We start from the raw sequence: 15,025 nt of genomic DNA on the forward strand, positions 1-15,025 counted from the left end.
TGGAGGGTCATATCTTCCTATAGCCTCTGTGGCTTGAGCTCCTTCTTCTGCTTGTGGGCTGTGGGTTTTTTTATTATCACAAAACAGATGGACAAGTGAATCATTCGCTGGAATAGTTTAATTATTTCTCTCTTTACACAATTTATGTTTTATTGTTTTTGGATGTGACTAAAGGATGGGACCTGAATGATTCATATTTTTCTGAATGTTTCTGGTTCCTTTTTATTTCCATTACAGACTCCATTAAGGATTCTTTTAATTGGATAAACAAATTTGTTTCATTTTGCTAAGAAGAACCAACTCATCAGAGTCATTCATTTGGGAATCGTATTACACTAGATGCAATGTAGGTTCTTGATTCACTTAAAGCTACACTGTGTGATATTTTCCCCCATCTAGTGGTGAAAAGGTATATGACCATCCAGTGAATTTTAGTTTCTGTTCCTCTCAATTCCGATTTCGTTTCAACTCCTACGGTGGCCGATTTAGTCCAAGATTAACATGGCTTCCAGTTCGACCTCGTCCACATTCGACACGGTGCCTGTGGGATATTCTGTGCGCAGTGGGATGGTTGGAACTCAACTGGCCTAATTATTCGGCTAGAAAGAACTGCAGCTAATCCAGAGTGAACTTTGATGATAGTAATATTTATTCAGTCATCCAATTGTAAGGCATAAACAGGTTTGCGTGGATATGTACATAAATATGGTTTCTGTGAGAGAACAAATAAGCATGGTAAATATACATACACAGTTAAGAACTGTATAACTATACTTATAAGTTACATTTGTATAATGTAACCGTAAACCAGAGCTTATTGTACCATATATAGGCGCTAAATGCAGCTGCATTAAAAGGAGCGGAGCTGCCGCTGCTGCTGCTAACAAGCGGTGTCGGATTACAAAAGTGTGTGCGCCGCTTTAACGTTAGCACTGCAGTGCGCTCTGTATAACAATTGTTAATATGCCGATCAGACCTGATACATATTTCCATCAACATACATTACAAGCAAATAGTTTCTATAAACGAATAAACATTGTTGATAACAAAATAACTGAATGATTATTCAAATAGGTGAGCATTACGCTATTGTATGTTGACACAAAAATACTTCTGAGGTGACATCAACTGAATTACGCGATGACACACTCTGAAACACATCTACAATGACAATAACTATTATTACTTACGGAGTTATTAACGCACAGAAATACCACACAAGGAAAAACAGACTTTTGAGGAATAAACAAGCCAGGAAAACTCCGTATAACTCTGTTACTGGACGCCGCTGAGATGAAAACTCTCTGCACATGCACCAGACAAGTCTGAACAAGTTGACGCGCACATGCGCGAGGCAGAAAATTTTGTACAGTGCCATCGAGTATTAAAACCGGTTAAAACGCGAAAGGCGAAGCTTGAATTTACGGGTTTGTCCCACTTTGGCTAATGTACTTTCAAGATGGAGGGGCAACATGGCGACCACCGTTAGATCCCATTACCTTATGTATTTTCAATGGTATATTATAAACTTACGGGAATACTTTATTACTTGAAAGAAGTAAATATACATTAATGAGCACATATATTTTTGAAAGAACTAAGTGTTTTTAGCTAAGAATAGACTAAAAAAGTTACACAGTGTAGCTTTAAACAAAGTCGTTTCCCTGCTATTGACAGAATTTTAGGCCAATCCATTTTTTTCACTGTTATGCGGTAGAGGGCGCTATTAGGCATCTTCTAAAAGTGTATACAGAGTCCCTTGATCAAAACATGGGCAAAGAAGAAGCAGAAAAAAGTGATAGAAGCATTGCTTATGCACATGTAAAAAAACGAGATCATCAAACATTAAACAGCATATAAATCATAAACCTGCATATTAATCATATCTTAATCAATCGTTACCTAATGAAATGTTCATCCAGGAAGAAGTATGACTGTGCAAGCTTTGGGGGTGTTGATAGACTCGATCTACTCCGATTCTGGGGAGTCGATCCAGACGATTTTCTCAGCTTTTTGTTCAAAATGTTGTTTTTTTATGAAACTTCTCTACATTCAAGTGTTTATAAAAAAAAAAATGCATAAAGCTAGATGTAACCAGGTTTGTTGAAAGGTTTGCCACTTCGTTCCCACAGCTCTCGGCCCCCCCTTGCTTGCCACATTCCCCCATGTGCACCCACTCTAAAAGGAGATGAGGTGGGAAGAGAGGGGAAAAAAAGTGTTCTGGTTCCCTGAACAGACTGACGCTTTGTCCTCAACCAGCTGAAAGGCCCTCACTCGTGGTGCCATGCAATGGTACTGGATGCCCCTCTGTGGACAGCCTCCAACCTGGCAGCTCCCTGCTTCATCCCTATCATGGCCCTCCGTCCCCTCACAGACGGCAGCCGTCCCTCCAGGACCCAAGCGGATGGCAGTGAGTTCTTTCGTCCCCCCAGCAAGTCATTCCGGCGTGCCCCTCCTTCCTCCAGGGTTTCAGCACCAATGTAACAAGGTTTTTTGATAAGGGAAGAAGGAGGTGGGAACCGAGAACATTAAACATAACTTTAATCAAAAAATAAACATAAACAACAAAACGAAACGAAAGAAAAGCTGTAGCTCCTCGCAGAAAAACTGCTGCATTCACTAAAACAAAACAACAACATAAAGTCCAGGGCTGGTCCTGTCTTGTCTTCCACCATTGACACTCCTCCTTTTATCCTTCCGGAGCTCCTCTGTGGGACTGGAGACTTGTGTGGCACACAGCTGACCCGCCTCGCTCTTTTCCCACGGCTCTCTGCCTCGCCCTGCTTGCCACACTAGATTAAAATGTTTTTGTTTGAAAGCATAGGATCTGTTATTTCTTTTGATATATTACATGTTCAGATATTCATGCAACTAAATATTTTTGGGGCCGTGAAAGGTTTGTGAAGATGATCAAAAATGGCTGGCTGGCAACACACAAATGAAGAACATGGAGGACCAAATCTTAGCCCTTCTTTGCCAAGATTAATATAAGACAATGTTTTAATGAAAACCACAATCTCCGTCTAGTAACTTCACAATAAAACAAGACTCTAACAAGAGTTAATGTAAGTAAAGAGGCTTTTGCCATGCAGGAAATAACAGTAAAAAGCCTGGAGGCTTGAAAGGGTGTGCAGAACAAAGGGGCATGTAGTCCATCACTATTTGTAGGGGACAAAGACCTCTTAGTGTTTTAAGATTACTTGCTGAACTTTAAGCTGTTTCAATGCAGTTCATAGGAAATGAGGGGAACTTAAAACCAGCATCAGCCTCTGAGGCCGCTTTTGGGTCCTGACCTATTTGTTGCCACTATTTTTTTCAATGAAGATAGACCGTGTTTGATTTTTAATGGAGGAGGTATGTAGAATATTATCGGGCAGTTTAACATGACTTATTTTGAGGCAACAGAAAACTTGGAAGATTCGCACAGTGGTTTCAAATAGCTTTCCAAAACAGTTTTTCCATAGAAATTAGACAAAGCTCCCTCACACACAGACTACTTTTACCATTGTCTTTTTTTGTACTGGTCAGGAATAGTTATCCTTGATGGATAAATGAGTGTGCAACTTCTATTTTCTTTATTTCACCCTTACCCAAATTGTCTCCCTTTCCTCCTCTTTTAACCCCTCTAAACTTTTTTTCCCTCTCTTTCTTGCGTTTGAGTTCATCCTTTTTTTCATCAGCAGGCAACTTGTATCCTTATGTTGCCAAATCATTTCCCATCTGTTCTTGATTACCTTTGTCTGCACTTGGTTTCTCTTCACCCATCAGGGCTTGTATGGCATTTCTTTCTCTACCACTTCCCAGAAAGCAAGGAGTGAGGGATGAATTGTGAAAAAAGGAAGTGGGGCAAAAAAGCTTTTGTTAATGTTGTTGATCACATTGCTGAATGTGTATTGCTGTGTTTGAAATAGCATTCTAATCATACTGTTTGAAGTATGCGTCATGTATGCAAATTTTCTATATGCTTGAAATATCCGTAAGTCCAGTACACAATCAAATACCGATGCAAGGAATATACTATTCCATAATGCAATGCATGTGACATTTTCTGAGATGATTTACTTGCTGAATTTCAGTTTATAAATTAATGTTTTGGATAAATAATTTGTAACTGTAACTAAAAATAACTAAATGTTTTACAGTGTTTAACATGTACAAAGTGACAACTATGTGTCCATTTAGTGTACGCTCGCACTTGCATAATACTATAAAAAAATAGTAGGCAGTATACACACACAGTATGTACTCCAGTATGCATTATGCCGTATGTTAATTCCAAACACAGCCTATGGCCTCTCTCAATGTATCCCATTAGGAATAGTGGTGCCACACAAGTCCCACTTGTGGCCTTTCTCAAACTGAGACTTTTTGTTTTATAGCCTGCCTCAGACGTCAGCTTGCCCTCCTGACCCCACAATGCTTTCCTTTCTTTTGCACTCTTCCGGTGAGGGACAGAGTGAAGAGAAACAGTGGCCCTCCAGGTTCAAATGCAGGTTTTTTTCCTTCCTCCTGGATGTAAAAGGAGGAATGATTGATTAGCTCCAGCGACATGGTGCAAACAGCAGTCTTCCAAGCCAACATGTTTAACTGGTCAGAGAGAAACCGTTTAGCTGAGGGACTCCCCCTTTCTTTCTTTCTTTCTTTCTTTCTTTCTTTCTTTCTTTCTTTCCTTTCGCATCTATCTAACATGTTTTTTTTTTTCAATAGGGATACTCTTATTGATGATCCCCGGTTGTACACATCTTAGAACTGCCCGTCCTCTACCTCCGACTCTGAGAGGCGAAGCATCAGGATCCACGTAGAAGTGAAGCCACCATGTCTCCGGAATTCTGTGCGTCACTTTGGTGAGCGTGGGGCCGTCAGAGGGCAGAAGACATGTTGGGACAGAGGGCTGGGCACTGCACTGAAGCTTGCTGTAGTAACCATGGAAACGGTGTGGAGGAGTTTGACCTGCGTTGGCATCATCGCCATGGTTGCCAGTGGAGTGGCAGAGAGTTGGAGTCCTGAGGATTTTGCTCAGTCTCAAGGTAAGATTCTTCATTGTTGTTCTGTTTATTGTGATGAATTTTAAATAAAGGTGTGAAAAGTAAGTATTCATTTTTAGTTATCGTTTGTTGCCATTAAAGTTAGAGATGATCGACTGGGCATAAATTGGAACTGGACGATTTTGCTCCAAACACAGAATTGTTTTTTCGTTTTATTTTGTCCAATCTCTATTCCGGACTGGAGCACAAACTGCAAATCATTTCCCAAAATGTAATTTGTTTTGAAATATTACGAAGTCTATAAACAGGACGTTAACACAGGCCAGACAGAGACGGGACACGCTAAAGATGGATGCAAAGATGAGATAGAGATGCGCCAGCAGAGAAAATACTGTACCAGACACAGCAACATCACTGTTTGCGATGCTCGAAATATTTGGAAGAAAAAATATTTTGAATAGGGGGTGGGGGTTTATATGAATGGATCTCTGAAGGGACTGACTGTCTTCAGAAAAGTTTCGATGGCATTTTCTTTTCCTCTTACCTACGTATAATGCCTGTCTTAATAATGCAGTGCTGCTTTGTGTACAGGGGTAACTGAGGGAACGTTATATTGCAGCTGTTTCATAAGCGCCACCTACTGTCAGAGAGTGAATTTGCATTTTCATTCAGCCTGCGTTTTTTGTTTAGTGCAGGTGTGTCTTATTAGCGTAATTTCACAAATCTAAAGTCAGAACTTTTCAGTTTTTGTTTTAAATCTTGAAATGATATTATGAAATTACATGTGTGTAGCATCTTTGTCTGGATTACTGGTTGCCTCTAATTTCAAATGGCTACATGTATTTTTTGTTTAAGGTCTGTTATAGAGCAAATAAACAACAGATAAATTTGCTTAAAGAAAAAAAATTGGAATCAGAATCGGCCATAAAAATGAATGATCGGTGCATACCTAATTAAAGTGTGTATCTTTGTATTATAGTGGCCACTTGCTTCTTGAAATCACTACTGTTGAAAATTTTGGGTCAGTATGATTTTTTGAAAGAAGTCCTTTATGCTCACCAAAGCTGCCTTTATTTGATCAAATAGAGTACAGTAAAAACAGTAATATTATGAAATGTTATTACAATTTATATATATATATATATATATATATATATATATTTAATTTAAAAAAAAGTAATTTATTCCTATGATATCAAAGCTCAATTTTCAGCCTTACTGAACATTTTGTCAGTATTACATTCAGTGTCACATGATCCTTCAGAAATCATTCTTAAGCCCTATTTGGACGTACATTTTTTCTCATGTGGACGTCTGAAAAAAAAAAAATTGCGTGGCACCTCAGTGATAAAAGTCATGTATTCAGATGGCTATTTATTCACGGTGGAGGAGATTGGATTTTGTGATCGAACCCGGGAATACGCTGCTCACGTGGTCAGTGGCATGATTTTCTGCTGTACATAAAATGTCATATGTGTTAAATTATTAGAATAAATTCATATTTAATTTAATAATAGGATAATAATAATAATAAATAATAATAACAGATAGTATCTGTTTTGGCCACTGAAAAACGCATATCAACCACTATTCAACATTATTAGCAATATCACATAATTAGCAATATCTTAATATATGATATCTGAAAAAGACAAATTATTACCTTACCTGAAATCAACTTTTGAAAGTGCATGTAAAAGCACTTGTGCTAGAATTTACCTGAGAAACTTTCCGTTTCACATTGTACAATGGAGGCAGCAATGGCATATCATCAAAGCTGTAAAACGGAATGGATTGCTAGCCTCGAGCCTTGAGCAGTAACAAACCATTTAGACAACCAGGAACAGATGCACTGCAACGTCAGTTAGCCATCACAAGAGCCAGCCAGACTCTATGACCCATCTTTCCATGAAACCGACCACTTTCTCTTTTCATACGATTAGTGACCCAGTTATCTCTCTGACAGGACTCACATGAGGCACCCTTTTAGACATCTGACATCAAAATGTACATTCTTGCTGCGCACTAATCCTGTTAAGGCATTTCAAATATATAAGATTTAGACCTCATTCATGTTACATAATAAGAAAATGTTCAAGCATGTGGGCTTGACTTCATTTTGTCGTCTGGTCCAGTTCTGGGCAAGTGCGTGAGCATATCTGGCTGAGTTTCTGTGTGTTTATTTAAAAGGCGTACGGGACAAATTTGCAGACCTTGTTGCTGTTAAACTTTAATTTTTTGGCTTTTGAATAGCTTAATATAACGCATTTTTCCCTCCCATAATTAGTGTTACATCAAGTAGCATACAGTTATTAAAGCAGAGCACTCGCCACATGCTGGGACCAGTCACCGCAAGGATGTATTTTAATCTTGCAGTCCAAATAGCAGCATGGCAGACGATACACAAACAGGATATGGATGGGTTTTGAGTCGCTGACAGGGCCCCCGTTCAAGAAAGACTGACTTCTCAGACTGGCATAACGAAGAGTTTTCTCTTCCACAAGTCTGGGTGCACTCGCTGACTTGATACAGCTGTTGCACATCTGGGAAAGGTGGAGAGACGCCTCTCTTTCTCCAGCCCGGTTTCCACAGAAAAACTATGGTTAAAAAAAAGGGGTTCACTTCAGTTTTCCCGCACGGTCCTAATTAAAGGTTGTTCTCCTTAACCTTCTAAAATAAACTTTCAAACCCTGGGCGGCTCCTGACGGTGGTTTATTTGAATCAAAAGTGAAGTCTTTATACTTTTAATGGGTCTCTGTCCATGGCGAGGGAGTTTATGGGGAAGTAACACAGGCATCCTCCTCCTCTCTGGTTCCTCGTTGAGATTAAAGACACATCAAAGGCTCTGGTGGATCAGTGCTCACTGTAGGTGTGAGAGCAGGGAATACCCTTCCATCAATTGTGGGCCTTGTGTGTATTTAAGATAGCGCCGGTTGATTGCGGTCAGAGGGCTGGGCGTGTTGTACAGTTTAAGCTCCACTTTCATGCTTTGACATAAGACCCAGCTGTGCCCCTGGCTCCTGTTACTGTGACTGTCTGGATTCATGTTATAGAGATAGGCTGGAATACCTAAGTGTATTTTTTACACTTGAAATAGTTAGCCCTGGGTCTTCTAAAACCAGGTAAACAGAATCCTGGATTATCTTGCTTCACTTTTTACACAGTTCAAAATTTACCCGGGGTTAACAATTAATCCTGGGTATTCACAAACTGACGTTTCACACTGTACATTCCTAAACCCTGGGTTAAGGTACTTATTTGCTTATTTGCAGTGTCAGTGTCAATGATTGGATGAATGCAGCACGCAACCTGTTCACATAAAGTCTGTAGCATTGCGTAGCCTCATATTATATAGCTATTTCTGACTGTGCAATTACATTTATACTGAATAGACTTTTCACACTATAAAATTAAGAATGAAACAATCTCTTCATTATTCCAATTTATGTTTTCTCTCGCTGTTTGACATGTTTCCCCTCAAACGCTGAAACAACTGTTTATATACAACTTACAGTGTTTCCAATTCCTCATTTGTCCAAAGCATAAGAACATGAGGCATGCTATTGGTTGTCATTTGCTAAGCATCTAGCCGTTTCACACTGTACAAGTTTGGCACCGCAATGCGGGTTTAACAGTGCAAAAGTGGAGCTATCCCTGCTTTTAAATTTACCTGCTGTTAAAAGCATGGTTTAGAACAACGATAACACAGTTGTTTAGGCCTAAATTGGCTAATTTGCAGACACTTGTCAAAGTGACTAAAAGTACATTTTTGTTACACGGATGATTCAACGACCCCTCTGGAGCAACTTAGGGCTAAATACATGCATGCATACATGTTACATCATTGTTATATGCCTAATAATAATACTATTATTTAAAATGTTTAACTTTAACGGCTGAATATACAACCCCAAATCAGAAAAAAATAAGTGATTTCTAAATTTACTCTGACTTGTATTTCATTGCAGACAATATGAACACAAAATATTTCATGTTTTGTCTGGTCAACTTCATGTCATCTGTAAATATGCATCCTTTCCTGTCATTCAGACCTGCAACACATTTCAAAAAAAGTTGGGACAGGAGCAATTTAGGGCTAGTAATGAGGTAATGTGATTTGAAACAGGTGATGTCAACAGGTGATTATAATTATGATTTGGTACAAAAGCAGCATCCAAGAAAGGTCTAATCCTTTAGGAGCAAAAATGGGTCGCCAGTTTGCCAACAAATACGTGAGAAAATTATTGAAATGTTTAAATACAATGTTCCTCAAAGAAAGATAGGAAGAGATTTGGATATTTCACATTCAACAGTGCATAACATAATTAAAATATTCAAGGAATCTGAAGGAATTTCAGTGCGTAAAGGACAAGGGCCCAAGCCTAAGCTGACCAACCGTGATCTCCGATCCCTCAGGCGGCACTGCATCAAGAATCGTCATTCATCTATAAGCGATATCACCACATGGGCTCAGGACTACTTTGGCAAACCTTTGTCAAGTACCACAATACGTAGTTACATCCAAAAATGCCAGTTAAAACTGTACTGTGCCAAAAGGAAGCCCTATGTTAACAGTGTCCAGAAGCGCCGTCGACTTCTCTGGGCTCGGAGGCATCTGGGATGGACCATCACACAGTGGAAACGTGTACTGTGGTCAGATGAATCAGTATTTGAGGTATTTTTTGGGAGGAATGGACGCCGTGTGCTCCGGACCAAAGAAGAAAAGGATCATCCAGACTGTTACCAGCAACAAGTCCAAAAGCCTGGGTCTGTCATGGTATGGGGTTGTGTCAGTGCCCTTGGCAAAGGTAACTTGCACTTCTGTGAAGGCACCATTAATGCTGAAAAGTACATAGAGATTTTGGAGCATAATATGCTGCCTTCAAGAAGACATCTTTTCCAGGGACGTCCATGCATATTTCAACAAGACAATGCAAAACCACATTCTGCACACGTTACAAAGTCCTGGCTGCGGAGGAAGAGGGTACGGGTACTTGACTGGCCTGCCTGCAGTCCCGACCTGTCTCCAATAGAGAATGTGTGGCGCATTTTGAAGCACAAAATGCGACAACGAAGACCCCGTACTGTTGCCCACCTTAAGACTTGTTTGCAGGAAGAATGGGACAAAATTACACCTGAAACACTTCATCACTTGGTGTCTTCAGTCCCTAAATGTCTTTTAAGTGTTGTGAAAAGGAATGGCAACATTACAAAGTGGTAAATGCTTTACTGTCCCAACTTTTTTTGAAATGTGTTGCAGGTCTGAATGACAGGAAAGGATGCATATTTACAAATGACATGAAGTTGACCAGGCAAAACATTAAATATTTTTTGTTCATATTGTCTGCAATGAAATACAAGTCAAAGTAAATTTAGAAATCACTTCTTTTTTCTTTTTTTTCGTTTTCCATACTGTCCCAACTTTTTCTGATTTGGGGTTGTATGTGTGCCATTTGCAGTTTAAACATCTTCACTGATAGACAGTCTAGTTTTGTAACGTCATTCCACTTGTTTGTAGACACATTGTCATACATACCACGTAGGCCTACTTGACTGTCCTCATTGAAAGAAATAAGTCATGTCTTATACTGTAAATTTAGAAAGTAGCATGTTATTTAGCATGTTTAAACATAACAGTAATCCTGAACCATTCAACTTTTCAGTTGTTTTACTACCAAACCACTCCACCAATGTAAACCCAGACAGCAACGCAGGGTGTAGAAGGCTAGCAGTGACCTTAAACATAATCAAAACGATGAACCTCATCTGTTGAGCTCTTCTGTTGGTCCCGTGATGATTTTGAGTCTGCACATGTTTTAAAAACCCAATGAAAACACATGTGGGTCTCAGAAGCAGCTGCACTTTCAGTAATTATACAGTCTTATTGAGCGGCCCAGTCTGAATAACTGCTGTTAGGAGGGAAATAGGCGATCTTTTATATTTTCAGCACTTGGTTTGAGCCCTTTTTCCTTCCTTATGACTTAATTAAATGGACCGTATATTATAAGGTTACTTGTCCTTCTCTTGCCATTGTACACAATGCCACATTTAAAATGAGTCACATGGTGCATTTGCTGATGTATTTTTAGAGCTTTGAGAGATTATGGAAAGTAGTAAGACAAGCTGAATCAAGGTCACGCACAAGTCTCATCTTCATGCCTCTGGACCCAGACAAAAGAGTCATTGCTGTCGCCCTGCTCACAGTGTTTGAACTGGCAGGATGGCGTAAACAAACTAATGGAACAAACCTTGTTTCACATTAAGGACACTGATCCTGGTGTACTTCTTCACACACAGAGTATCTGAATGTTTAAATGAGTTTGGTTTGGTTTCAGGATGTTTGTCTCTTTGGCAGTCTCCGCCCCTTGGGTGCAGTTTTTCAAATGCCAAATTTGGATAATTAATGTCCATGCTCGCTGTCGGGTACAGGAAGTATACAATTTCAGGATTTCCATAGCAACAGACAGCCCTTGGCCTTTGGGCTGCTAGCTTGTGTTTCTTCTCTGTGGTCTACTCAATAGTTTTACTGTGAACTCTTTTGTTCGCCAATTGACACGGTCAGAGTACATGACTGCAACTGAATAAAATCCAGAGGCCAGAGGCACTCTGAATGAGCCACAGTGTATAGTGATCTGCCACTATATCTGCCAAATTGATTGTTTTCATATGTATTGTTGATTTGAGTTAACAGTTCTCACTTATTTGTTTTTTAACTGTTTCCCTGCCATTGATGAGATTTTCCGTCATTTATGACACAATACTTCCCCGCCATTCTGGCAGTCCATGTTTTCACAGTTATACGGTAGGGGGCGTTATTACACATTTTCAGAAATAGTACAAAATTAAATTTAGGATCCAAAAACTAGTGAAGAAGATTGCTTACGCACATGTAAGCTAACGCGATCATAAAACATTCAACAGCATATAAATCAAAACAGGACAGTGCAAGCTTTAGGGGTGTCGATCTATGTTTTGATCATCTTTCTGAATCCAATCTGGACAAAGTCTTCGACAAAAACGAAAGAATGCATGAAGCTAGCAAAGGCTCTGTTCTTTCTTTTGATATATTGTATGTTCAGATATTCATACAACAAAATATTCTGGAGGCCATGAAAGTTTTATGAAAACTATTTAAAAAAATGCTGCCATTGGCTCCAGATTAACAAAAGATTGCCAGATCCTTTTGGGTAGGGGCATGTTTGTTTTAGTGACTTCAAATATTAATAGCGTTTACCGAAAATAGCTGCACTTTTAAATAAAAATAAAACAGATTTTGTAGGCTACCGATATGATTCATTGAGTCATTATCCATGTGAATGTACATTTATATTGAAATGTTTTAATTTATTATTATATAATAGATTTTAATAGAATATTATAAAATAATACTATGATAAAATGTTATAGTATATTATAATAATTTTTATAATACACTACCATTAAAAAGTTTGGGGTCAATTAGTTTGTTGGTTTGTTTTTAAATTAATACTTTTATTCAGCAAGGACACATTAAATTGATTATAATGTTACAAAAGGTATATTATTTTATATAAATGCTGTTCTTTCTATTCATTTTCCACAAAAATATTAAGCAGCATAACTTTTTTCAACATTTATAATAATAAAAAATGTTTCTTAAACACCACATTTAAACATCATGTGGCACTGAAGACTGAAATAAGGACTGCTAAAAATTGCCATCACAGGAATAAACTACATTTTAAAATAGAAAATTGTAGTAATATTTCTAAATATTACTTTTTTAACTATATTTGTAAACAAATAAATGCAGCCTTGGTGAGCATAAAAGACTGCTTTCAAAAACAATAACAAATCTTATACACCCCAAACCTTTGTACGGTAGTGTAATATACATGTTTGTGCTTGTACATTTGTGCATATCTTGAATTTTTTCTAAGATATGCACAAATAATAGTACTTAAATATTAAGTACTATTATTTTTTTCAAGATATGCACAAATAATAGTACTTAAATATTAAGTACTATTATTTGTGCATATCTTGAAAAAAGTCAGTGCACATTCAATTGCTTATTGTGGGAGCTGTATAAACTTAACTAATCTTCCATCCATCAATCTCATGGACATTTTTTGTGTTTCCACAGCTGAGTTTCTGTCCAGCTTAGGCCAGTATGAGATCGCCATCCCAGTGCGTGTGGGGCCGCATGGGGAAACACTATCGGAAGAGGAGACTTCTCACGGGAATGGCCGACACCGGCGTAGCGCGGAAACGCAGAGCGTTCCAGATCCGCAGCTGTACTATCAGCTCTCCACGTCGAGCGCTGACCTTCTGCTCAACCTCACGCTGCAGGGAGGACTGCTTTCGCGACAGTTCCGTGTGGAATACTGGAAGAGGGGACACTTGGCTTGGAGTCACCCATACTTGCCCAACTGCCACTACGTGGGTCACCTGCAGCACCAACCTCACTCTAGTTCTGTGGCTCTTAGCAACTGTAACGGCCTGGTGAGCTCCACTACTTTTGTAGGAAACAGTGCGATGGAAGTCCGCACAATATGCTGCAGCTATTGCCTTACAAGAATATTCTGGGTTCAATGCAAGCTTAATTAACAGGCATAATGTTGATTACCTCCAAATAGAATATGTTTTCTTAAAAAAAGTTCAGGGTCGGTAAGATTTTTGTAATGTTTTTGAAAGACGTCTCATTTTGTTAAACATTTACATCACATGAGGCTCAGATGTCCATAAGGATAATTCTGTGTTAAAGTAATGATGTATTATACAATGTAATCTCTTTCTTTCTACACTTGGGTGAGTTGTCGTGACACCCCTGTAGTTCTGAAATTAGCAGCTGTTGCTAAAGTCTGTCTCTCCCAGCTGGTGTAAAGCTCAGCTCCAAAAACAGGTGTTTCGGAGCCTAATGATGGATTTAGTTTCAAGCGGCATGCTGTGGCATGCTCATTACTTGCATGAGCTGGTAATACACCTGCGTAAACAGATTACAAAGTCAAGACCAGTGCTTGTTTATCCAGACCCTTTGAGTATAGGGTTAATTCTTTGATAAGTGCCATCAGACATAGTTCCTGTAGCATTGGGTTATTCAACTACCTGGCAGGTCCTAATAAATGACCAGCCTGGTCGATAATGTATCCATTTTGATTAAATTGTGTGTGCACCAACACAAGTAAATACAATGGAGGATTAAGCTTGCTCATGAAGGCGGGAAGAAACTTCCAGGTTAATTATTGGTGATCAGAGTAGCATGACACAATTCATCAGGGAACGCTCAGTGTGTCCACAAGAGCATCACTAAGCACATTATAGGATTATGTGGACTTGAAAAGTGTGACTGAGAGAGATGAAGAGAGGAAACAATGAAACATGCTAAGATCCTTTGGCCTTCCGCCATGAGTTCCCATTTCATTCAGGATTATTAGCCCAGCGCAAGCTCATTATTTTAGAGAGGAGACTAATGATGGGATGATTTGATGATCTTGTTGTGTATCTAGATTGTAAACTCAGATTGAGCAGTGAGGCCAACTAATTTGTTCTTTCATATCAAAGCAAAACCGCTTCATATCTGTAAATGTCAGACACTTTATGTTAATTCTGAGTTAAAGGAAGTGCTAATCTATGGTTTCTGGGCTTTTTCAGCAAGGGGTTATTGTAGCTGGAGGTGAGGAGTACCTCATCGAACCCCTGGTTTCTGCAAAAAACTTCACTAATGAGGATCGCAGAGAAGGGCGCCCACATGTGGTGTACAAACGGTCCTCTCTGAGATACCAGAACATGGACCAGTCCTGTGGAGTCATTGGTAAGAATGATAAAAACCATGAAGATGTATTTTATACTTCAACAACAACCCCTCGAAAGAAGTTTCACCAAACCATTTCATGGGGCCTTTCAGTATATGTACGGTATCCTGTTTTATCCCTGACATTAAAGTTGCATTGTAACGGAAGTAGCGACAGATCTTTTCATCTGTAGTGTGACGTACATCAGAATAAAACAAATAATCTAAAAATATTGAGCAGTTCTATCTATCAGTTGTTGATTAGATG

The 15,025-nt window shown here is 39.0% G+C and overlaps 1 protein-coding gene across 1 annotated transcript in view; it reads left to right on the forward strand.

Moving 5' to 3' along the window:
• The window catches only part of adamts10 (ADAM metallopeptidase with thrombospondin type 1 motif, 10), an 84,323-nt gene that overhangs the window by 2,645 nt on the left and 66,653 nt on the right, over positions 1-15,025 (forward strand). The window contains exons 2-4 of the mRNA XM_079827434.1: positions 4,708-5,027; positions 13,111-13,469; positions 14,619-14,778. Of these exons, the coding sequence (XP_079683560.1) occupies positions 4,925-5,027; positions 13,111-13,469; positions 14,619-14,778 (622 nt within the window). The 5' untranslated portion in view covers positions 4,708-4,924. The remainder of the gene's footprint in view (positions 1-4,707; positions 5,028-13,110; positions 13,470-14,618; positions 14,779-15,025) is intronic.

Source organism: Gobio gobio, assembly GCF_949357685.1.
Source record: "Gobio gobio genome assembly, chromosome: 10".
NCBI lineage: Eukaryota > Metazoa > Chordata > Actinopteri > Cypriniformes > Gobionidae > Gobio > Gobio gobio.